General features: G+C 40.8%; 1 protein-coding gene across 1 annotated transcript in view; it reads right to left on the reverse strand.

The window, feature by feature from the left end:
• Positions 1–25,691, reverse strand: part of LOC113170171 (protocadherin Fat 3) — a 50,095-nt gene that overhangs the window by 18,375 nt on the left and 6,029 nt on the right. The window contains exons 4-30 of the mRNA XM_026372128.1: positions 23,429–23,547; positions 22,472–22,670; positions 17,449–17,510; positions 16,062–16,376; positions 15,005–15,215; positions 14,082–14,153; positions 11,439–11,575; positions 10,766–11,041; positions 10,376–10,586; positions 10,019–10,233; positions 9,707–9,865; positions 9,467–9,588; positions 9,129–9,311; positions 8,907–9,021; positions 8,510–8,791; positions 7,359–7,709; positions 6,937–7,110; positions 6,285–6,815; positions 5,260–5,624; positions 4,749–4,902; positions 4,016–4,123; positions 3,727–3,910; positions 3,280–3,500; positions 2,296–2,748; positions 2,028–2,162; positions 1,490–1,883; positions 484–680 (exon numbers count right to left, since the gene is read on the reverse strand). Of these exons, the coding sequence (XP_026227913.1) occupies positions 484–680; positions 1,490–1,883; positions 2,028–2,162; positions 2,296–2,748; positions 3,280–3,500; positions 3,727–3,910; positions 4,016–4,123; positions 4,749–4,902; positions 5,260–5,624; positions 6,285–6,815; positions 6,937–7,110; positions 7,359–7,709; positions 8,510–8,791; positions 8,907–9,021; positions 9,129–9,311; positions 9,467–9,588; positions 9,707–9,865; positions 10,019–10,233; positions 10,376–10,586; positions 10,766–11,041; positions 11,439–11,575; positions 14,082–14,153; positions 15,005–15,215; positions 16,062–16,376; positions 17,449–17,510; positions 22,472–22,670; positions 23,429–23,547 (5,945 nt within the window). The remainder of the gene's footprint in view (positions 1–483; positions 681–1,489; positions 1,884–2,027; positions 2,163–2,295; positions 2,749–3,279; positions 3,501–3,726; positions 3,911–4,015; positions 4,124–4,748; positions 4,903–5,259; positions 5,625–6,284; positions 6,816–6,936; positions 7,111–7,358; positions 7,710–8,509; positions 8,792–8,906; positions 9,022–9,128; positions 9,312–9,466; positions 9,589–9,706; positions 9,866–10,018; positions 10,234–10,375; positions 10,587–10,765; positions 11,042–11,438; positions 11,576–14,081; positions 14,154–15,004; positions 15,216–16,061; positions 16,377–17,448; positions 17,511–22,471; positions 22,671–23,428; positions 23,548–25,691) is intronic.

Consider the following 25,691-nt stretch of genomic DNA (forward strand, 5'->3'; position numbering starts at 1 on the left):
GCACCACTGAAATACAGAATTAATTAACATTAAATTTGTACTTTGCTACACTGAATCACTACTTTGACCAAACAACTCTTGTTCTACTACCAGAGTTTGAGGTTGAGTTTTTCTTACAAAGTCATAAATATGCAAATTTTAACATTTTTCAATGCAGCAATTTTCCGAGCGGAGCCACACTTGGACTTACCCAAGGAAAAGTTCATCTGTGTGGAAAGTGTGGCCTAATTCTTATAAAAGTCATACTATATGACACTGTATGTTGTCACTAAGCACTGTGAGATGGGATTTTCACCATTACTGTGTTTGTCTACCAAGGGATATATATAAAAATAACGGAGTTGTCCTAACACTTACTGAACATAGACTGTATTATTATCTCATTTTTATACAAATCACTAATTGAAATGTGGTTATCCTGGAGTCAATGTTTGTTTTCTTCTTTGTTTCTTTATTCTTCTAACATATCTTTTTTTTCCTGACCTGGTTGCAGATGGGACTGTTGTCGTTGGCATCCATAACTGTAACCTCTACTGCAGTGCGAGCAACATAGAGCCCATCGCTGGCTGTGATGTTGAGCAGATACCAGTCCTGCTGCTCACGGTCTAGTAAACCACTCACATAAACCTTCCACTCCCCCTGCACAAGGGCCAGGCCAAACACGCCCCGTGGGTTTCCCCCTAGAAATCATAAGGATAGAGATTTAAATGCTGATTTATTAGTAACAGATCTGTGAACAAGCTGGAAGTCATAATAACTCACACAATAAATAACAATTAGCTCTCTGCTTGTCTATAGTCACAAACAAATGATTCATGTACCCTTTGGTATAATCAATAAACATCATCATAGTCTAACCCAGGCTGGTGTCAGAGCTGCAATAGTCTTTAGTTTAGAAATCTGATCTTTTATTACACTTCCATTAGGGCAATTTGTATTTTAAATGTCAGAACACAAGGTAAACATATGTCATCCTTAGCCATCATCAGACAGAGCTATGTGAATGGAAAATGACATTTTTCTTTAATAAATTAGAAATGATTCAGGCTGCATGAAGTTAGATGCCAAAAAACACTTTTCTATGGCAAAGAGCTCTGTAACAAAAGGTTAGGAGGTCAAGAGGATGACAATCACTGAGATATTAAAGTAGAGAATATTACATTATAAAAGAAGTGATGTTGACTACATAAATTAGAAGCTGCTGAAATAAAATAGATCTGGGGATCAGTAGCTAGAGCACTCATCGAGCCTGATGGACCTGCAGCTTAACTCTCGGTTTCTCAGGAAGCGTGTAAAAGTGTCTGTAGTAGCTACTGTAGCAGCAACTGTGAACATAATTCTGCAAGTTTGTTATATGATCTATGTGTCAAACGTGTGTGTTGTCCCCCTGTATAGAAACGTAATCTCTAGTCTGTCTGGTAGTGTTTTTATGCCCATACACACACAAAGTCCTTTGTAATCATGTTGGAGTTCTTGTATTTTTTCTCACCAGTGATGTAAAAGCTGACCAGGCGGTTTTGATCTGTGCCATCTTGATCTCTAGTTTTCAGAACAGCTACCACCTCGCCGAGGGGATCGCTCTCTTTCACTGCTCCCCGATACAGCTCCCTCTCAAACCGAGGCGGGTTGTCGTTAACATCTGACACAGTGATTGTTACCACTGTGGTGGAGGAGAGCGATTGTAACTCGCCCAGATCAGAGGCTACCACTTCAAAGCTGTAGCTGGAGCAGCTCTCGTGGTCCATCTGACTCACTGTGGTGATCCAGCCTGTTTTACTGTCAATGGCGAAGACAGAACTCGTAGTGATGGGGCCACTGAAGGAGTGAGCATCCTTTGTCAAGTCCAAGTTGTAGGTGAGCAGAGGCCCGAGGCTGTAGGTTACCTGCAATTTGAAAATAGACATATAGCTTTTAAAGCATCTGCAACTGTCTCAGTTGAACTGCTCTTCTAAAAAACATTCAGTAGCTGATGGAAAATATCAAAGCAACAAAATACTCTGTGCCATTTGAACCTGGCTGTCACTCACCTGTCCATTTGACCCCCAGTCTGGATCAAGGGCACGCACTTGGACCACTCTTGTGCCTACTGGCATCCCCTCCATCACTGTGGCTACGTATGTGTTTGTCTCAAACACTGGCTTGTTGTCATTCACATCTAGAATCTGCAGAGTAACAAATCTTCCTTGGTTCAGTATAAATTACACTTAAAACATAAAGTTCACATTCCCACATTATAAGGATTTTCAAATTAGTTTGGCGTTTGCTTTAAATTCATGCAATAATCTGTTCACCAACCTTAACCTCCAGGTCTACACTGGTAACCGACTCGATCAGGTCTCTTCTTGTCGTTGCTGCAACTTTGAAGCGGAAGATGCTAACCTGTTCATAGTCTAGCGGTTTAACCAGACGGATCAGACCTGTCTCTCTGTCTACAAGGAAGGTCCCTCCCTTGTTGCTGTCGATCGTCTCTCCTCCAACTACAGTGAAGAACCCAGTCTGTCCAGAGCCCATGTACACAGAACCTAGGGCTGTTCCTACGGCCGTGTCCTCTGGAATGGTAAAGGAGTATTGGGGCTGGCTGAAGGAGGGAACAAATGCATCTGGGGGGACGACATGGATAAATGCTGACACCAGGGAGTGTTTGGCTGGAGACCCGCAGTCTGAGGCTTTGACAAAGAAGGACAGCACAGTCCCTTGGAGGTGGTCCACAGCACTTTTAGTCATCATCCAACCACTGTCTGGCTCCACCTGGGCAACAGGAAACCCACAATGTAATTTTAATTAACTTAATAAAGCATTTAGCTTTCACTTGACTGAGCCTGAACTCAACTGCCAAGAGTTTGTCTCTGCTTTAGCTTCCTATTTTCTCTTAGTGGGCACTGACTTGTCAGGTTAAAGTTTACATGTCTGTTTATGTCCAAGTATCACTGAGCTTCCACTATTTACTGTATTTAAATGCCATCATTTATTATTGTATGTAATTTGCAGTTTAATTGTGATTATCTTTTAAGCAGTGACATTTTGAGCCATCAGTCTTAATGTCAACATTATTTTGATTTGATGAGTATGTATAATCTACAGTTGACAGATGGCTGTTAATCCACTGAATTGGGGAGGGGGTGTCATTTGAAAATCAAGGTAACAGCATCACTAAATATTAATAAGGTTTATTCTGATTAAATGCATTTGTTTAGGTTTGGGCCTGATTATACTTTCTAATTTGATATATTTTTATTAAGTATAATAAATAAAAAAAAAGAAGAAAAGAAAAGTACTGACCTCCAGAACATCAACCAGTGACAGACGTGCTTCGCTGTAAAGGGAGTAGGTGATCCTTCCATTAGACCCAGCATCAGGGTCAGTGGCCTGGATCTGCGTGACCAGAGAACCTTTGGCAACGTTTGCTTTAATGCTCATGCGATACTCCACCGCTCTAAAGCGAGGGGTGTTGTCGTTCTCATCTACAAGAACCACTCGCACTGTGCAAAATGATGCACGGCCTGGAAAAATGACAGAACACAAACGTTTAGATGTGAAGTGTTTTAGAGATTTGTACAGAGAGGCCTTAAACCTAAAGCACATTTACCATAAAGAGCAACCACTCGTGCATTCATATTATTTGAACCCATCAGATTTAAAATTAAGACTTTTTGGTATTTTGGGAGTCTTTTAGTAGTTTTTTCAATATTATGGTTTATAGTCAGTCTGTTCAGTTCCCAGCATTACCTCCACCATCCAGGGCCATAACAGTCAGTACTATGTCCTTGTTAAGAGGATTTTCTCTGTCTAATTTCTGAACAGTGGATATGACTCCATCTGCATCAATGGTGAACTCGGTTTTCCCCAGGTCATTGATGAAAGAATAGGTGATTTGGCCAAACAACCCAGAGTCTTCATCTGTTGCTCGAACCTGGAAATTCAGGGAATAAAATTAGATCGTTCATTAGATTATTCTACTACATTATTAACATACATAAAAACCTGTAAATGAAAGCAAGTGATAAAGTAAATATACCTGAATGACCTTTGACCCCGGAGGAGCATTTTCTGGCACCTCAGCCAGGTAGAACCTCTGACTGAACACTGGGCTGTACAGGTTAGCGCCCAACACATACACAGTCACCTGTGAATCAATGTTGCTGTTATAATCATCATCCCAACATCATCCTCATCATGATCCTCACAGTTTGCTCGCATTATGTTGATGCCCTCAGAATAATCATCACTAGCTGATTTGTGCACACCAGACGTGAGAACATCAGGTTTGTAACCAACCAGCTCTTGACTGCTATGAGTTAAAGACCAGCTGCAAAATTATGTCCTTGAAAAGCTACAGGAGAGGTACTGTATACTGTGTTTTCCCATCATGTCAGAAGATGAGGAAAGAGAAAAAGGGGTGACACTTTATTGCTACAATGTTCTATGTGGACTATCAGAGATATAAAGTGATGTGGTATTAAAAAAAATCCCACATGTCCCACTTGTAATTACCACTAAGAGACAGATGTGAACATTTTTTTTCCAGTTGGCATCCTATCCTCATAGTAAATCTGATATGACGTGAACACACATTAACCTCCAACTGCAGAGCAGCAGTAAAAATCTTGGCGGCTGTGAATGTAATAAATTTGAAGCGAGGAGTTGCTAAAAAAGGTCAGTCAGCCTGCTGCGTATCAACACTGCAAAGGTTAAAAAAGAGCAAATCAGTTGACAGAACGCAATTGCAGGCAGTCAAAAAGCTGTCTTACCTGAGCCGTGTTAGTGAAGACTCCATCTGACACAGATACATTGAGCTGATATGAGAGTTTCATGCCTTGTCTCCTCTTGTTAGACAGACTGAGCACCCCTGTGTCTGGCTCCATCATAAAAGTCATACGCTCATTTCCTGAGAGAATACTGTACCTGAAGGCAGTCAACAAAGGAGTACAACATTAATTATGCTGAACGCTGTTACAGTCTGCTCGCAGGCTGCTGGCAATACAAGTATCTCATTTTCTTAGAAGTGCTGAGCCAAAAGTATTTGAGAAAAAGACAAACAAAAGTTGGTTGCGGAGTTGAAGCCACTGTGTTTTTATAGCCTAAATCTAAAACAACAGGCTGGTGAATATTATCCTCAAACATAATCAAATGAAACCCCTGGGAATGGATTCACCTCAGTTGAGTGTGGAAGCATGTACAAAAATCTGAGTCATCACGGTAGAAAATGTTACAGGGAAAACTCCAAAACAAGAAGATTTTAAAGCTTTTCTTTTTCCTTACCTCAGTCTATGAGCATCACAGATGTCAGCGTCTGATGCCTGAACACAAGTCACAAAGTGTCCTCGGGGAGCCAGCTCACTGACATAGGCCTCGTACAGCGCTTGGCTGAAATTAGGTGGGTTGTCGTTTGTGTCAGTAACAATCACAGTGACGCTGACATCGCTGCTGAGAGCGGGGTCTCCACTGTCTGTTGCTCTCACAATGAAGTTGTAGCGCTGGATGAGCTCATAGTCAAGCAGGCGTGCCGTGAATATCAGTCCGCTGTTACTGTCAATGTGGAAGTAGTCAGTGCTGTTGTAGATATCAGATAGGATCTGGTAACTTACTGCAGCGTTCCTCTCTGAGTCCTGGTCCTGGGCAAACACCTACAGGGAGAGCAACATTACACGTTGTGCTGTACCTCATGCATTACTTAAGATAAAGCCTGATTTGTGTCTTCGGATATACTTTATAGCTACAGTGCCCACAGTGAGTACAAATGGAAAAAAATAGGAAATAACATGCTGGGTTTCACTGATCACATCAAAAATTGTCAGGCACTCAGGACAGTTATTTATATATTCATCGAGGCACACTGCAATTTAAAAAGACTGCATGTGCAGCATTATAAGACGATGAAAAGCCAGTGTACCCAAAGCCTACGATGCAATATTGCAATAGCCTTTGGACCACATTGTCGTATCTGTAATACAGTCAAATGTGGCCAGTAACCCATTTTCTGACAGGTTTTTGTTGTTTTATAAATTTTTTGTGATAAAGAAAACAGTGATTTCAAAAAAGTCGTCTTAGAATTGCCTTGAGCCAACATGTGCAACAGCCGAAGTGGCCTATTATTCGCTAAAGGTCAAAACATTTCCACTGGGAAATGTCTAGCGAAATATCAGAACTATCTTCTCATAAGTAACTGACTCGGCCTCTAATATTTATCTACAACACTGCTGAGGGGAGACTTGAGCGTAAACTATCAATCACTAAGAGTACATACTGTACAAGACTGACGCTATAAACAAAAGACACGTCCACACCTGTAAAACAGTTGTTCCAATCATGGAGTTCTCAGGATGCACAGCGGAGTACGACGTGTTTTGGAACAACGGCGGGTTATCATTCACATCCATTACGACAATGTCCACATCAACCTCTGACTTTGCCCCAGTCAGTGTATCTGTAGCCTTCACTGTCAACCGGTAGTACTGTATGGTCTCATAGTCTAATGGGTATATAACAGTGATGATTCCTGTGTCAAAGCCAATGTCAAACTGGAGGGAAAGGTCTCCGTCCGTGATGGTGAAGATGATGCTCTGGCCTTCAGGACTGGTTGCATTGATACACAGGACAGAGGTGGACACAGGCACATCCTCTCTCACAGTGACACCATAGAAGGGCTTGTCAAACACGGGCATGGCTTTGTTTATTACAGTAATAGGCAGCTCCACCTCGCTGGACAGAGAGGGGAAGCCCCCGTCAGTGGCCACAATGACCACTTTGTACTCTGCATTAGATAAGTCTGCCTCAAACACTCTCTTTAAGGTCAGCTCTCCTGTCACGGGATTCACCTGTAAGGAATGTGTATATTCTAGTTAGTAAAGGTTGGAGCATAGGTGAGATTTTGGAATGTAATCTTCATACAAGATTAAAAAAACTTAGGAAAACTTCAGAGAAAGTTTCAGATCCCACCTGGAAGTTCCTGTGCTGCTCCTTGAGGCTGTAAGTCACCTCTCCATTCCGACCGTAGTCGTGGTCAATGGCTGAGACTCTGAAAATAGCCGATCCAGGTTCTGCTTCTACCTGCACTGCAGCGTAGTAAGGGAGGTTCACAAACTTTGGAGCGTTGTCATTCACATCCTGGACCTAAAGAGATGAAATATAAGAAAATCTAATGGGGGCACTGGACGAACAGTAAAAAGAGATTTACTAATCCCACTAAATCAATTTCATACTGCAAAATACTGTACTGCTGCAAGAGATACAGTAATTGGCATACAAAGCAAAGTACATGCCCTAATTAAAAAATCCCCCTGTGCCTTTACAACATTTTCTTGAAGCTATTTTGTGTCATACATACACAAATGCTTGTACACACACATTTCCACACCCACCTGCACTTGTACAATCACCCTGGCCACCCTCAGTATCTCATCTTCTCTGTTGACCTCCACCACCAGCTCATAACGCTCCTTCTCTTCTCGGTCAAAAGGGACACCAGTGGTGAGCACCACTCCACATGTCGGGCGAATGGTGAAGTGTCCACCAGGGTTCAGAAGAGTGTACTTCAGTGGCTCATTGAGCTGGTGGCCGACTGTGTTGACAACAGTCACTAAAGTGACATTGGGTTTGTTCTCTGGGATGGAGGCAGAGTAGACGGGGAAGGTGAAGAGCAGGCCGCTGTCTACAGCTTCACGGACAAGCACTGTGATTGATGCCATGCTTGAATAACGTCCATCCCATACCTTGAAGAGAAACAGAGAGGAAAGAGCATGTTATTTCCCCCTCAGCTGGAGTGAGTGAGTCTTGCATTTGCTTCCTCTGAGATAGTTTCGTGGATCATAATGTCCGCGGCAGGACACTACAGTGGAGGTGACTTCTCTCAACATCTAATGTTCCCCTTTACACAACGTTAGCAGAAATATTGTTTTGTTGACTTTAATCGTTTGCTTTGCTGCTCTGGGCCTAGAGAGTTTGCCTTTCTCAAGGGGAAAATAAATTGCCAAGTTTAATCCAGTATCTCACAGGATATTATCAGACTGGCAATGGTTGGTAATATGGAAATAAATCTACTACAGATTGACTTCAAACAAAGAAAATCCTGTTTTTGGAGTGGCCCAACCAGAGACCTTAGCACAATATGCTGTGGAATGAGAAAGATTAGTTGTGCATATACTTAAATCACATCATATTTTATGAGCAATTAATGCAGAAAACCCGATGGTTTATATACTTTATACATACTTTTTATTTCCACTGTATGCTTTGTATGGCAGCTGGCTGAATAGGAAAATACAGATGATGTAATCCTGGCTTTTAATGTGTATTAACTAAGACTTTACATGCTTGTATTTTCAATGTTAACGAAAGCAAAACAACAACTTTCGAGGGGCAGGAAGCTCCAGAGACCAACAAAGAATGACAAGTGTTCATGATGCAAAGTTCTTTGCATCAAGAACACTTTTATTATGTGAGTCAGTCTAAGCCGACTGCATACACAGACATTCTCCTCATGCCTCATGTTCGCTGATGGCCAGTGACTTACCTTCACATTAAAGCGGTAACGGTCTTTATTGAGGTTCTGATTGATGACAGTCACGACTCCAGTGTAGCGCTCCACAGAGAAAAACTCCACACTGCTGTCTTCCAGAGAGTAAGCTAGCTGCGGGGTGACGGAGTTGTCAGAGTCTAGGGTGAGGTTAGAGGACATATCAGGGTCAAAAGCCTCAAGCCTAAGGACCTCAACCCCTATGAAGGTTGGCAGGAGAAGGACTGTCTCATAAGTATCCTGGGAAAACCGTGGAGGCGAGTCATTGATGTTTATCACCTTAGACAGACAGCGACGCACAAAGAGAAAATAATGTCACAATCAAATAAGAATCCAAGTGAGTCAAGAATACTTTATAAGGTAGTACATGCTGATTCACATATCATTTACCCACCTTTATAACCACCTCTGTCGGGCTGTCAGCGCTCCTAGAAGGCTGCCCACTGTCTCTAACATGAACTCGAAAGAGGAACTCAGCGAAGGTCTCATAGTCTAGACTGGCAATGGTACTAAGATATAGAATAAAATAAAACACTCAGATAATAAGGAAATCTGTTGTTTTCCATACAGATGATAATCCTCAGCAATCATAATGTGATTTTTACATGCCACCTACCGAATCGATCCAGTCCCTGAGTCCACACTGAAAAACATGCGAGCAGTGTCGTCTACAATCTGGAAAACTAACAGCGCGTTGTGGTTGCGGTCCCCATCCGTGGCCTGGATGACTAAGGGGTTCCCATCCTCTCCCACCACAACGCTGTTGACCGGAGCAGCCTCGCTGATTATGCCGAAATACCTTAGGTTGAGGTAAAAACAGAACAATGCTGTTAAAGAGGAATCACTTCAGAAAATTCTATTCTATTTACTTAACATGGCTCAATCAAAAGCACAAGAGCATGTCAGGGCTGCTTGAAGTAGCTCCTTTAAGTGAGCTTTAACCCCAGCTGATACCTGAGTTGCTGGAAGACAGGTGGATTGTCATTGACATCCCCCACCTGGACGATGACAGTGGTGCTGGCCTCCACTCCAGCCATGCTCAGGGCATGCACCACCAGAAAGTACAATGCCGTTTGCTGCCAATATGAAGGGAAAGGAAAGGTGCAACTGTTACATGCTTCTGTATCTACAAGCATGGGTGACTAATGTGTAAATTTATGCACCAACTATGTTGAAACACAAATATTAACAGACCTCAAAGTCAAGTAGTTTGCGTGTGATGATTACACCAGTATGATGGTTAATGACAAAGCAGTGTTCCTCGTTGCCCCGGCTGATTTCATAAATGAGTGTTGAGCGGCTGATGGCACTAACAGTGGTCACATGCGTTCCAATAGTGCTGTTCTCCATTATCTGTAAACACATTGTCAAGACATTTATCTACAACATTTCTGACTAGAAATTCCTGTATTTTCAATTCCTCCTTGATTCTATATCTCCCTTCCCAGCCCTCTCCCCCTATATACCCATTCTTTCAGTCAGCCATCCCTCTATCTCCGTCTTTACCTCGGCATGATACTCCTTTTGAGAAAATATGGGTTTGGAGAAGTCAGAGAGTACCAAGGAGATTCGAACTGAAGCTGTGGCCATTAAGGGAGGAAATCCACTGTCTGTGACACGCACAGTCAGAGTGTAAAATCCCACACAGGTGAGGTCCAGGTCCCTGGCAATGAAGATAAGGCCTGTGGCATTATCAATGCCAAACACACCACCTGTATTACCTGCAAGTAGCAAAAAAACGTTACAGACATCATTACAAGTAAATAGGAAGTCACTTAACATCCAGTCACAACACTGTTAAACAGAAGAAATAAGCTAAACAACACAAATACATTTAGTTTTTACTATGATATAGCATCTCACCTGCTTCTATAGTATATGTGAGCTGTCCATTAATCCCATTGTCTTTGTCTAAAGCTGTCACATGCAGCACAGAAGTGCCTAAGGGGGAAGACTCAAAAGCCATAGCATCATATACAGTACTGGTGAAGTATGGGATGTTATCATTGGAGTCCTCCACCGCCACCAGGATGCGAGCCAGGTCACGGTTAAATGGAAACTCCTGATCCTTGACCTGGAGCAGCAGCAGGCAAAATGAGAAAAATATGGATAGCGTTATAATATGAAAGAAACCTGCTAAAATTAAGTACGGCAGGCAGAACTGCCAAGAGGAGCATCATCTAGAAAAGCACAGACACACACAAACAGATACAGTAACACACACACACAAACAGACGTCCTTCACTGTCTCACCATAACAGTGAGGATGTGCTGTGTTCTGGCCTCATAGTCCAGCCTGTCCGCAGTATAGACAACTCCCGTACCAGGATTGACTCTGAACAGTCTCATACTGGCTGGATCCACACTGCCATATATAGAGAAACTCAAACGGGCACGCTCGTCCATGTCGGACGCTCTAACCCGCAGTAGCTCCATGTCAACCGGTACGTCTTCTGAGACACTGACGTCATAGGCTGGCTGTGAAAAGACTGGAGGGTTGTCATTGCTGTCTTGTATTCGGATGAACACCTAAGGGACAAAATGGATGTTTGAAAAGTCAGAGAGCAGAACTGTGGTGAATATGTCACTTAAAGTATAAGAGCTAATTCATTTGCAAGATGTAAATATAAAACACTATTCACTCTAAAGCAAAGGAAAGCTAATGGAACACCAGGCAGCTTGTTGTCTAAGAGGGATTTGGGCAATTTTAGTGTTTAGTGTTACAAACACTTTCCTTATAAGGCAGATTTAGCAGTGCAGCCAAGACATGAGCAGCACAGGAAATGTCAAAGACAAAGCAACAAAAGCACATTTCATAGTCAGCACGTGATCATCTCCTAGGAAGACGTAACAATAATTCAATTTGATGCGGATGTTCAGTGTGTAACAGGGGATGCGGTGCATAACAAATCAATATAGTGTGTACCTGTGTTGTGGCAAAGTTGGTCCCATCTGTCACCTGTACAGTCATATTGTACATGGACTGCACCTCTGCATCCAGGGGCTTGGCTACAACGAGGGTCCCCACCCCCACTTGAAGGTCAAACTGCATGTCAAAGCTCCCTGGAATCAAACACACACACACACACACACCGAGTTCACACCAAGTTTCAGTCATTTCGTATTCACTTTGCGTGCTAAACTCAGGTGCTCTAAGTTATTACTGTGTAATTGTTTTGGCCAGCTGCCTGCGTCTAGAGCTGGAGGGTCTCTGAAATAAAATGAACTGAAATGCAATGCAATGTAGCACCAAACCCACTTGGCAGCCTGAGAGCTGTTAACAGCCACACAAACATCTGTCTTATCACTCCTAAACACAACCCATCTCAGAGATCAAAAACCTGCAGCGGGGTCTTTTCCACGGGTGGCGAGTGTACAGTTTAGAGGCTTAATGTTTGATTAGAGTGAGGGAGAGGATTGATATGTGTAGGTATTCAGTACCATCCTTCGTCTCATTCCACCTACTCTCTCGAGATATCTGGGAGCTTGAGCTCCCCTCAGCATATGAATACTGATTGGGCATTTTTCACAGAGCCACTGGTGCGTGATGAGTCAGAGCAAACCCCAGGAATTTGCTCTTTTTTATTTTCCGGAGGAGAGCTTGGTCAATATTACACTATGGGGGAAACAGTCTCACAGCATTAAGAAAATCCCAAATTACAGTTTGCAGTCTATAAATAAAACAAAAATCCGGTTTCTTTCCTGTTTGTTAGAGGTGCCTCTAGTGGGTTTGGTACAGTACAGTCGCATTTATGCTTTACAAAATTGTGATAATTTATATGTTACACAGATATTTATGCACCCTTAATATCTTCAAAAGAAATCAGTAGTCAATGAATTACATGGTATGAATAAAACTTAGTGATCCTTTTCAAATAAATTGCTAATTTATGTCTTACTTGACACTTTTCAACATTTGTCCCAATTTACGATAACAGACTTGACTGTCAACAGACATGTGACAAGCACAACTATTAACTCAAAGGTACCATGTGGAGTTTTTGATCATTAGTGGTGCTGCAGCGTGGTATTTTGGAGCGTGCCTCTCTACTGATTTTGTCACATATATTATACCCGTGCGTGAACAAGAATACTAAAAACATAGTTGAGCATAAACTTTAGTGACACAGCGTAGTGCACTTCTATTTGCCGAACTGTTAAATATGATGATATCATATGTTTTTTGGACAAGTTGTGAATAAAGCATTAATACAACACTATTTATAACATTTAAGTTGATATGGTTGTTATGTTATGTTATATGTTTGTATTTACAGATCCTGCAGTTGTGGAGTAAGAGCATCATTCATTTGACGTTCTATTTCCAAACGAGTGGGTGCTGGCAAGGTTTTGGAGAGCACATGCCATGGAGCTCACCTACTCATTTGGAGCACACGTGCCGCTGGCGCCAACCTGAATAAAGGGTAAGTAGTGGCAAATCAACAGAACAGCACGTGGAGACAGGAACTAGTAAACATAGGTTGTATGCTCCTTTATGTGAATCCAACATTAAGACATTTAAAAATGAGGAGAAATATTTTGTTGAGCTTGAAATGTCATTCCTTGAACGGTGTGTAAATCATGATGTAATTAAATTAAATAGCCCAATATAACCTCCTTTGTTATGGTGGTGGCCTGTGATATGCTTTTGGAACTTTTAAATAATACATAAATAATTCTGCAACCACTTTTCTCAATGTATCCATTGTGTCTTAGCTGATGACGTTCAGCATCATATCATACATGCACAGACTGCACTTCATTTCGGAGGATTCCCCTGCCCTTGCTGGCCTTGTGGCACAGTCAAATGGAACACAGCTAATGTTTCTGGTCAAAAGATAAATGTATTATAAATAATCGATTATAAATATAACATATATGTACATATAACATATTATAAATAACATATTCCCCCTTCTTTTGGAGCTTTTTGCTACAAACTGGTGCCACAAAAACAACACAACGAAAGTTGTAAGTGAAACAAAACGCCAAAGTTCTGGGTCAAATTGCAAAACAATGAGCTGAAACGCTTTAGAAAGCTCCATCAAACAAAGAAGAACAGCAGCTTTGGGTAACCACTGCATGGAGGTCCATCCCTATGAGTGAATCCTCTTACACTACATTGTTATATATTCGCACTTTAGACATACTACCGCTGCCACATGAGGATTTGCCTGAAACTGTAGAACGATCATCAAATAGGCTTACTGCCTTAACATCATAACATAATCGCATTTAAAAATACATTTTGATTTAGAGAAGTCTCTCTGATGTAGGAGAAGTACAATTAGAGGGTGACCGAATCACATACTCTCCCTATTTACTTTCCAAAGTAGCAGCACTGTAGCTGAACTAATGACATAAACCTGCCCTGCCTGGGGAGAGATAACAAACCAGTGCTGTTTGTGTGGAGTTGTGTGAGAAGCCTTTTTTCAAACTCAGATCAATCAATGTTGCCTTTGGCTAAACAAGGTCTTGGTACTGTATGCTGCATGTCCAGCATTTTCTGAATTTCTCCAAACTTTAGGCATTTGAGAAGAAAGTGGGGCAAAATTAGCTTTGACCAGACCTGTGTCAAGTGAGCAGTTTCTTCCACACGCATTCTGAGGAATGTAGAACATTTCTCTGGCAAGACGTCCACCTTAACAGGGAAAGAGCAAAAGAAAGAGAAAGAGATTATTAATATTTAGTGAGTCAAGGATATTCTTGTAATCAAATATGTGCATCTACAGTATAATCAGCACTCTGCAGTTGGTCTCTTGGCATGTTTCACATTCATGTGTGCTATTAAGTAAGGTAAGTCCACCGTTCTTCAGAATACTTAACTTAAGTGTTTGTGATCCAATCATGGATCGTCTTCAAGTCCAGTTCTTGAAGTTTGGGAGAGTGGATAAATCACTATGTTTTTAATTTATGTGAAAAAGATAAATATTAATAAGTGTAATTCTTTGAGAATTTTTTTTTTTGTTTGCCAGCTTCCTCTTGGCTAAATAACCCTAAGGAAATGCAATCTTCTGCATTGACCTGTGTTTTTAATTTCAGCAACAGAAAGTACCAGAGGCCTTTAAATTTTAACAAGACATTTAAGATATTATTTGAAAGACAGTATTCAAAGCAGGTAACTTTCCAAAATCAGCAGTATGTCTCCAGCACGAGAGGTAACTTTCAGATTAATAACAGCAAAGTTGTTGTACACATTTGAGAGGAAGCCTGTAATTTCAATCAAGCAATTTAACATTTGCAAACACTTTAAATTACATGGAATCAAATGCATTCCTTCAGTGTTTTGCTTCTGTCCAATCCAGGACAGGTCCAATACAAAATGCATAATAACATTGCATCTCATCTGATATATGACAAGGATCCATTTGTTGATTCTTGTTAGTGTGACCAGATTGTATGACAAAATAAATACAACTAAATTATCATGACAGTGAGGACAAGAAGAAGATTCTGAGTTTGTAATTTTGTATCACACTTTCATTTTCTTACCAATGATATTAAACCACACAGGTGTGGTCGACTGGCTGACAGCGACGACTCCCACAGGCTGAGCAACAGCAGCTGTCTCCGCAATGGAGAAATTGTAGTACCTCTGGGTGAACAGTAGGGGCAGAGGCGAGGGGATGGGTTTCCGAATCCACTCTACATGAAGTTTGACTGTTGACCATAAGGGTGGATCACCGCTGTCCTCTGCTTTTATCTAAGAAAAGAAGCTGTCTTTAGAAATCAAACACGCACTGGACACAAAAGCAAGTGAACTGATCGATATTGGGAATTAAACAACGTTGGAAAAAGATTTCTACTTTGCTATTAGATTTAAGATGGATAAACTATTCACGAGTCCTGAGCTGGTGTACGAACAAGCAAACGCCGAGAATGTCTTTGTCTATGAAATCTGGTTCATAAACTTAGTGAAAACTTTACTGATGAGATATATAATCATCAATACACCCAACGACACCTCAGTGACTGTCTCATCCATAAATAATAGAGTTAACCACAAAATTTGATCCTGGCAATTACAGCATAATGGATTTGTTGTTTTCTGCCTGACTTCAAATAGCCTGCTCTGCCTTTCAAATAGGAATATCATTAACCAATATAATTCAACTAAGTCACTGGATGAACCTATATGAGAGCTAATTGTAAAATATGGTATTATAAGTGGTGCTCGCTGAAGATCAGAAGCAATGAGCCAAACACATTATTTGAGCCATTATTTACTTTGAGAACAGTGTTACACTTAAAGAAGCACAGTTGTAGGGGAGAAGATTGGTGTGTTTGTTTTGTCCATGCCCCTGCAGAAGGCAGCTTCCACAATCCAACTATGAGCACTCAAACTGAGCACAAGCCAAGGAACAAACTCCAAGGGCATTTGGGCATGACTCGCTAATCAGTGAATCTGATGCATAAGAAAAAATCATGGGGCTGTGTTGCCTATGTAAACAGGGCTGGGTCAATATGAATGCATTGTTTGTATAAAACATTGCTATACTGCTATACCTGTGTGTAAGTACATGTTTAAAACATTGTACATAAAACTCACAGTGAGGATGTCATAGCTTCCTGCGGTCACCATCTTCTTTGATGACACCATAGCAGTCCTGGGGTCAATACTGAACTTTTCGTCGTCATTACCATCAACAATGCCGTAGGTGATGTTGCCATTGGCTCCCAGATCACGGTCATAAGCAAAGACACGATAGACTGGTTCGCCACGTTTGTTGCGGTCTCGTTCGGGCAAGCTGATGCGGTAGGTGACTTCCGGGAAAGTGGGTGGGTTGTCGTTTTCATCCTCAATGTGAACTATGACCCACACTGTAGACTGGCGGGTGGTCACTGGGCCGTCTATAACTGTGACCTAAGGAAAATAAGTGTATCAGCACACACTGTAAGCGCATTTCATGTAGTCACAGAGATGCGTCAGTGCCTCTTGAATAGGTTTTTTTTGTGGGTGCATACATTTATTAACATGTTGAATCTGCTGTCACTGTGAAGTGCAGTGCCACGTGGAGCTGAGCTCACGGGAAATCTCTTTGTATTATTGATCCCCTGGAGGCAGAGGCAGAGGTCTGATCAATTGATCAATTGGATCAGATCAGGGTGAACACCACTGCTGCCAGCCCGACTGCTCACTAGACTATTAATTACAGACAGCTGGAGCAGTGGGTGGCACGCATGGACTGGCATTCCTATTGAAATCTCAGGACAAGATCAGATGCCATAACAGCAAAGACTCAGCTGCCCCCAATTTTAAAACCCTTTTAAATGTGAATGTTGCACATATCTGGTGTTAGATTCAAGTGTCCTTCTACAACATTTGCTGCTTTCATTTTGTAGCGCATTGTCATAACCTGGGTTCTTATTAAATGCTGGAGCTGAACAATGCAGCACAAAGAGTTATTGAGCTGAGACAAGTCAATTGGCAATACAGAAACAAAAGACCAAGCTGCAACACTGTGGGTCAACGGTGGGTTATTTCATTCCATTTCGTAAAGGGGCAAAGTGCTTGTAGATTCAACAGCATTTAATAAGTTGTAGTAAAAGTCTGGGGAAGGAGAAGTTTGCTCATGTCTCGAAAGTCAAGAATCTCTGATTATCAGGTTCATCTGCATGCAGAGCAGGCGGAGCAATGGAAATGGTAATCACGGAGCTATCTGTATGCCCAGTGTCTGTGCTTATCAAATGCTGGGCAGACCAGCTCCTCTTCTCCCTGTTCCCGTCCTGACTCGAGAAGATAACCAATGATGAATGATTACATTTAGAAAATCCTAAACCTAGGGCCCAAAACTACAGCCATTCATCACAGTTTATGGAGCCTTGAGGGCCTGCCAGGGCTGTCCTCCACCATGTCTCTGTTAATAGCGGGCTGTGGCAGGTGGCAGGACCAGATAAATTATAATATTATAAAACGAGTTCAGATTTTACTGTACCTCTAAGAAATGTTCTGCCTGTTGTTCTCTGTCCAATTTCCTCGCAGTTGTGGTAATCAGCCCTAAAATGTGTAAAAGAAAACAACTTAAGATTAGACAAGCACACTTAACACTGATTTGTTGCACCACAAGAAAAGTTTAAAGATAACACCTTTAGAGCCCCTCAGAGTGAGAAAACGAATCAGAGCATGTGTGCACGTATACAAGCACACATATTGGAATACTGTACATTGGAATTTGGCTCATGTTCATATGCCACTGTATAGCAGAGGGTCATTCAGTGACGAGCATGCTACCAGGACAGAGGCAGAGAGCAAGGCTATTGACAATAGCTTTGATCGAACTGGATTATTCAGATGATGGTTAGGTGGTTTGACAAACACTAGCAGGCTGCACTAGATATCACAGACAACAACAGCTCTGTTTTCCCCTGATGTTGTTTTGCTCTCTCTTTTAACTTCAGCATTTTGTGTTATTTTGTCATTTGCTTAGTAGCTCACTGTCACTGTACAAATACAAAAGATGCCCCCCGCACACTTCCCACTTCCCACTTACACACTCACTCACATACACACAGACAAACACGGAATTTGTGTTAATCAATAATTGCTAAGTTTAGTCAGTAAAATGTTGTCAGTCAAACAAATCAAAAGCTCGCCAAATATTTTTCTAACTAGCAGAAAAACAATGCTAACAATGCAGGCATTAATCCATCTAAAGATTCAGCCCATTATAAGATAGTTTTACAATACTGGAAGCCAACTTTTGTTTTCCAGAAGAAATTATTGTCATTGATCGCACTCCTGTATACCATTCAGCTTCTCATGAAAGCATCCACAATGTGAACACTATGTGTCCCCAGTGTACAAATACATTGTGTTAGGACACAAACACAGCATTCGCACAAAACCGGAGAGTAAATACATGCATGAAATGCAAATAAAGACATTGATGCACAAAGACATGCATACATATTTATGTGGCTCTTTATAAGGAATTTACACTGAATGGTGATAATGTGTTTGTTTCAGTGTAATGAAGTGTTGCATTGAAGTAGGATTATTTTGGATGCCTAAAATATCTGTGCAGTCAGCACTCAACAGATAGACTAAAACCACGGTGCGCACACATTCACACACTTACACACCGTATCGTGCAGTGTCACCTTGAGCTTGCTACGCAGGCTAACTTCAATTAAGCAAATTAGGAGTAAATCTAGAGCAGTGGTCACAAGCTGCAGGAGAGAGACTCGAGTTGGGAGGTGGGGCTAGTTCAGCAGAACGCAGAGTGAGTAACAACTCAGATAAAAATCAATGATCTACAGCTTACTGCACATTTGGAGTTGGACAATCTTCCATTTTAATTGGACATGGGGAAAAAATCATTTAGAAATACCCACCCACCTCTTCACGCACTATACAAAATTTATGCAATGGTCAAGTAGTTTGTTTTAAATCGTTAGAGAGTCCTCCTCCTGTCTGTAAAATACTGCCAGTAACATTAATTCAGAGCCTACTTCTTAGTTATTCATGGGGAATAGCTCTCATACATTCCAACTGAAGCAACATTAAAAACAAAAACTGTCTAAAAGTTTTAAAATCAAATTTAATCTATTGGTCATTATTTATGATGAACACTAATTCAGACACGTTTGGCTGATTTGTTAAAATACTGGTACAGCAAAAATCAATACAATCCAACAGAGGGTTGTAAGGTCACATTGCCACTATGACTCCATCATAGCATTCTATAAACATGCAAGTTTTACATCTAACACCCTGTGTCAACACTTATATGTTCTGTTTTCACCCCCAAAGGAGGCAGATCTCCCACACCCAAAGATAAACAGAGAGCACTGTAAGCTGTCACAGCACATTTACACACTTTGCACTCATTCAAAGTTCTGCTTCAGTACATTTTGGGAATTGCCGCAGTACCTCAGACTCATCAAACTGACACTTCAGAGTGAACTTGAAAAATGTATTACTTTGAACCACCCCAAACATAGTTTAGGAAAAACAATTTGAAACTTGAAGGGGTTTTTCAGCAGTTCAGGTCACAGTGTCGCCGACAGCTGCTTCATGAAAGCAAATCAATCAGGTGCATTTTGTTTATTCATTTATCCATTGTGCTATGTCAAAACGTTTTGACTGGGTAAACACAGAGGACTGATTCACGTTCTCTCATTTCTGCATGATTCATTACCAAAAATAATACACTAGCACAGCCAATCCGATTATTCTGGCATTTATGGTAATGATGTGTGTCAAAAAATTTTAATAGTGTGAAAAAGTTTTTATTTTTCAGGTCAGGCTAGTTGACTGACTAATCAAGCACAGTAATGTAGTCAGCAAACCAGTTAGTGGTACTTCTGGCACTGTGGGCAGTCGCAGTCTTGCTGGAAAAGTAAATCAGCATTTCCATAAATCTCGTCAACACACAAAAGCATGAAGTTCTCAAAAACCTCCTGGTAGATGGCTGCAATGAATACATCACAGTAAACCAATACCAGCAGATGACATGGCACCCCAAACCATCACTGTTCATCCAGACTCTGCAACCTTGATCGTCAAATGAAATGCAAAATTATCTTTCATTTAAAAAGGGAGGAAACAGACTGACAAAGGGGCAATGGTGAACCAAACACAGTAGTGGTGGACAAACAAAAGAAAACGGCTGTAGTGATAGATGTAGCAAGTAGATGGCAAGATCAGGAAGAAGGATCATGAGAAGCTTGAGAAATACCAAGAAGAAGAGCTGGACTAAATGTTGAAGGTGAAGCCAACAGTAGCCTGAGATAAATGCAACAACTCAGACTCAAGAGTGGCTCGAGCAGATTCCACAAACAACATCCGAGATCTATGTCCAGAAGAGTGCAGTACTAGGAACAGCTGTGCTGTGTCCGACCTTTAAGTATCTAGGCCTCAAGGTAAAAAGACCGCCTGCAGGGGCAAGTAGGGAATTAAAAAAAAAAAAAAAACATCTGTAATTTTTATATGTTCAGTAAGCTGATAGAAACCAATCTGAAGCATGGCCTGCGTGGACCATTAAGAAACAATTGGTCAGTAATGCAATCATGGTTTATTTATCACAGTGTGAACAAGATACTCATCAATATGTGTGCCCTTGTATAGAATTAATACACAACAGATAAAACAGTACTGTGGGTGTTTGACAGAAACAGAGAGCAGGGCTCAGATGGCTAAAATCTCTCCCCTGTGGCACTCCCACAACACAGACCCACAACACTCCCCCACTTACACATACGCACAATGTATTTTAGTACAGTTGTTTGATGTATGAGATGTATGAACACGTGGTGTCCTGTGAGTTTCATACTGTATGAGGTGGCATCATCTACAACAATTCATTACATTAGAGCTGCCCTCCTAACACGCTGCTGTAACTAATTAATCAATTGATTAAATTGCCATAAAAAGTCTCTTACTCTCATCTCATCCATACCCCCACCTCTCCACACACACACACACACATAAATCACACATGCAGCTGTTGGATGTGTGTTCCAATCTGCTAAAAAACAAATCAACCTCATATGATTTTGCAACTGCATTAATGACACTCACATCTGATAGAGGCGCCATAACAGGCTGTAACTCATTATTACAGCTAGGAGATGTACAGGCTGCACCAAATTTTACACTCAAGGATTCACAAGAGTCAAGAGTAAGTTTGAGAATGGCTGTGGTGTTGGGTACAGCTCACATATTAAAGAGTGGCTGAAAGTCAGTACGTCTGCACTGGACTCAGAATTAGCTTTGTTCAGTTTAATCTGCTTCCACACATGTCACTATTATATATCTATGATGATCTAACACAAAATCTCAACAGTGGATGAGAAGTGATAACACGCCTTTTATTTACAGTGCACATCACATGCTGTATATGACATACAGGCCTTTGGCTTTGATCAATAAACTGTCTTTTATCACTATGCAGGTCCATGTAATAGCTGAAATGTGCATATTAGGCTTTTGTTGTTTATTGAAATACTTATAACTTATTCTAGGGCAAAGACAGCAAAGACTTCACAATGATTTTTTCCTCTGGATTTAATAAAACATTTCACCTCCTCAATAATTCTTTAATGGAAGCTTCAAGCAAAGCTTGTACTCTGAAAGCGGGGGGACCTTGTCAGACTGAAACATGTCTGAATGTATTTGCTTTAATAATGTTTGTGTTAAGTACTGATATAGTGATCCATCTTTTAAATTCCAGTGTGGACAGTTTGTCATTAAATCAGAATACCTAAAAGAAATAAGAAAAGTTGTTTAAATCTTTTATGGGACATAAAAACTGTGAAAAGTATGGCATGAAGAAAGGCTCTGACAGGGATCCTGTCATTCACACAGGGTCTGAAGAATTCTTGAGTTTTGAAATGCTATTTATCTCACAGACTGCAGTTGGAAATGTTTTGAGCCTGCTGCACATAATGTATCGCCGTCTAAAAATTAAATTGCAAGCACTTAAAATTCACAGATTGGGCTATAGAATATTTTTTCTAAATAATTTTCAGAACCAAATAAGCAGGCACATGAGAAAGAAAATGTTTCAAACTAAGTGAATATTTGAATTCTGACTAAATTTATAAAAAATTCACATCAGCGCACACATCAAAGTCTGTTTACATGTCTTGAGGAATTCCACTGCACAATTAGTAAAACAGGTTGTGGTACCAGTTCCTCCACAACCTCACAAATAGTAAAGAAATGATGATGCAATATTCAGTTAAGGGTGTAGTGATGTTTGTCTGTGTGGCTCTAGTGTCCTAAATGTTTGACTGTGTGGGCACAAGAGTCTCTTTAATTTGTTACGTGGGAACCAAAGCTTTTTATTGAATGAACACAGTAGGAGATACATGATGAAAGAGAATCTGAGTTGTTTCAAAGGAGCATAAACACATGAATACAAAAGATGGGTGTAATTATTTGTTGTTTAAAAGCATCTGTCACTAATTAAACCATTCATTTGCAACATTACACAGCCAATTATTGAGTCTTACCTGTTTTAGGGTTGATAGAGAAGAAATTCTGCGGGTTGCCGGCAGTGATGCGATAACTTAAACGACTGGGTGTGGCAGTGAGGTCGGGGTCCTGTGCCTGGATATGGATGACCGACACATCCTTTGGAGAGTTCTCCATAATGACCGGATGGTAGATAGGATCTGAGGTGAGAGGAGCATTATCATTCACATCTTCTACCTGAGATGGAAAGAGTGGAGAAGAAATTGGAGAGTGGGAGAGAAGGCAGCGATTTGAGTATCTTTGTTAATCAGCAGTTCGTGAAATGTAGCATGGACAAGGTCGAAGTTGATCTGTTATCCTTCACAAAATGGAAATTTATTTGCCAGAAAATGTCATACAGTAAATGTCATATTTTAAATGCGCAGCAAATTAGTTTCACCTCTTACAGCATAGATCTAGATTATTTATGGCAAACAAAGTGGTGATTGAGTGTTTTCTGGGAGGCACAAGGAGTCAAGACGGTTCAGCCGGTGAATGAGAAGCACCTGTGCCTGATTAATCTCCCTCTTGTTGTTTGTGATGAAGAGGCCAGGAGTAAAGCACCCAATCACCTCCGTATACCAGTGCCAGAAAAAGCTGCTTGTATTTTCATACACTGCTAAACTCTTCCCAAAAGGGACAACAGTGCTGTAGCAGTGATGTGAGGGTTTCAGTGTAGACAGTAGATATTCAATGCCATATGAAATAGAGGGTGAAGCTGATCATTCACCCGCTGTGTATCACATTTTTACAGATTAAGCATTTCTATAGTTACACAGTCTACCATTAGCTATCTAAACAGTAAATCTCTGATTGGCAGGCTGTGAAAAATTATCGATGACAGATAAAAGAAAACCAAAAAATCTAAAACTGTATGTTTGCCAAAAACAGTTTTTGGAGTAGAATGACAAGTTAATAATAAAATAGGCAGGTAGATAGATATTGGCATATGGTACCTGTATGAAGACTTCAATAGAGGCTGACAGCGGTGTCACCCCTTTGTCTGTGGCATAGACTGTAAGCCAATATGAGTCTTTGGTCTCACAGTCCAGGATACCAGCAGTGTAAATCACCCCTGTTGAAGGAAGAAAAACATCATTGTTTGTACCTTTTGTACTATTGTGTGCATGTGTGTGTCTGACAGAGAGAGCAGGGCTAGTCCAAGTATCATCGCTAAAAATGCAGATCTCATGGGAAAAGTCAAAGACAAAGACACAAATTTAGAGTAAACTTTGTGTCCTAGCTTCAGTGACATTCACAGGCATTAGTGGCGCCGCTGTAGTCACCTTCAATGTTTCAGCTTCTCTACAGCTAATCACAGCTGACTAAACTGCTCCTGCTGCTATATGCTTAGTGCTAAATGTACCCTGAACTCTCTATGCCAATAAAGACACACACACACACACACAGGCATATACACACATTGACTGGCATGTGTTTAGTGGCCTCAAGGTAGATGAGTAGCTGACAGCTTTGGTGACCTCTCAAGGGACCAAGAGAACACTCACAATAGATGACACAGGGTGACTTTTTTATCAGCTATGGACTGGCCATGTAAACACTGGAAAAATGACACACACCCTCATGCATGAGTTCACACTCTAGGTCCGTGCTCTTCCATGCATGCACTTTTGCAAAGACTTACTGTAAAATGTGTTAGTATTACTATTATGGTGGCAGTTGTGCGAAACATGGTGCTGGTTGGGTGGTCTAGTTGGAAATGAGCATATAAAACTATAATAACTTAACTTTATTTGTGCCTTAATTTCAACCCAATTGCTCTTATGGCTCCCTGATGTGTAGCAAATAGACAAATTAATAAGTTAAGTAAACACCAGTGTTTAAAAGTATATTAAGGTGGCCATATTATACTTATATTTTATTCTGGGGCTTCATAGGTACAGGATTATATAATTTTAATGTATAATTGAATTTCAATTAAGTTGTTGGCGCTTTTAGACAAACTAACTTGCTTTGCTGCCATGTAGTCCTCTCCCTTTGTGTTCCACTCAGCCCCAAACCTCACATGCCCAGGTGATAGTCATACACGCATACAAATGAGTGACTATAATGTTACTGTGTGGGCCTTTTCATAGTCAGTACTTAGCTGCATGGCGAAGATGTTACTTCTCACCAGCAAGTGTGTGTATATGTCAGATTATGACTTAGCAGCTGCCCAGGGCACGCGCAATGCATAATAAAAATGTTTGCTGAAACACATCCTTGCGCTGTCGTCCTTGACCATGTCCTTTTCAAACCACATCTCATCTCTGTCAGATAGTTTGACAGAGAGAGACGAGGAAAACAGAGCTGGCTGTTTGAAAAGCTCTTTGAACTTTAAGACCGACAGGCACTATTCGGTGAATTCAATATAAATCTGACTTGACAGCATCCATTCTCACCATAAATAACACACTTCAAAGAGTGAACAAAAAATTGAAGGGTCATGGCATATTTTCTAATCTAGAAGTTCACAGCACACTTGGGTTTACATCCATCTGTCATGTCTATTCAGCTTTCCAATTCTTGAGAAACAGGTTCTTGGATCCCACTATCTAACTAATGCCACTGTATCAAATCGTCAATCTTAAAATTAAAAAATAAAAAGTATAATGTGTTTGTTTCTGCATCTTCAGATACAACTAAATAGCATAAAAGCAATGTGCAGCATAAAATACATGAATAAATACATGCCGTTATTTTTTTTAACAAATACAGAATTGATTGCTTTTTAACATTGTTTGTCGTCAACCTAAAGAATGCTTTATCCACACTGTGACAAATCCTGGAGATTGCAAACCCACTAACACAGGAACAGTGGCTTCTGACAGCTGCCCAATGAGAAATTGCAGGGCTTGCTTTCCCCTTAGCCAATGACAAGAATACCAATTTTTGTTCAAAGTGCACAAGTCGTAAGGTGTTAAGACAAAGAAGCCCCTACTTCTTTTTTGATAGATAGTCTCCGCACTTTCCACCCACAAAGAAGTCATCTTAAATATCTAAACATCATATGTGGAAAAAAGGACGTTCATTTATGGCACATATGACAGATAATGTAGGTGTCCTGAGCTACACATGGTCCCTCACAGACACTGTCAACACGCTACAAAACATAGGAATGCAAATGTTAAAACAGGGTAAACAAAATTGATTTCTCACACTTTCTCTCATTCTCTCTGTCCCTTTTACTCTCCCTCACTATCTCTCTTCTCATACTTG

Source organism: Anabas testudineus, chromosome 14, assembly GCF_900324465.2.
Source record: "Anabas testudineus chromosome 14, fAnaTes1.2, whole genome shotgun sequence".
Lineage (NCBI taxonomy): Eukaryota > Metazoa > Chordata > Actinopteri > Anabantiformes > Anabantidae > Anabas > Anabas testudineus.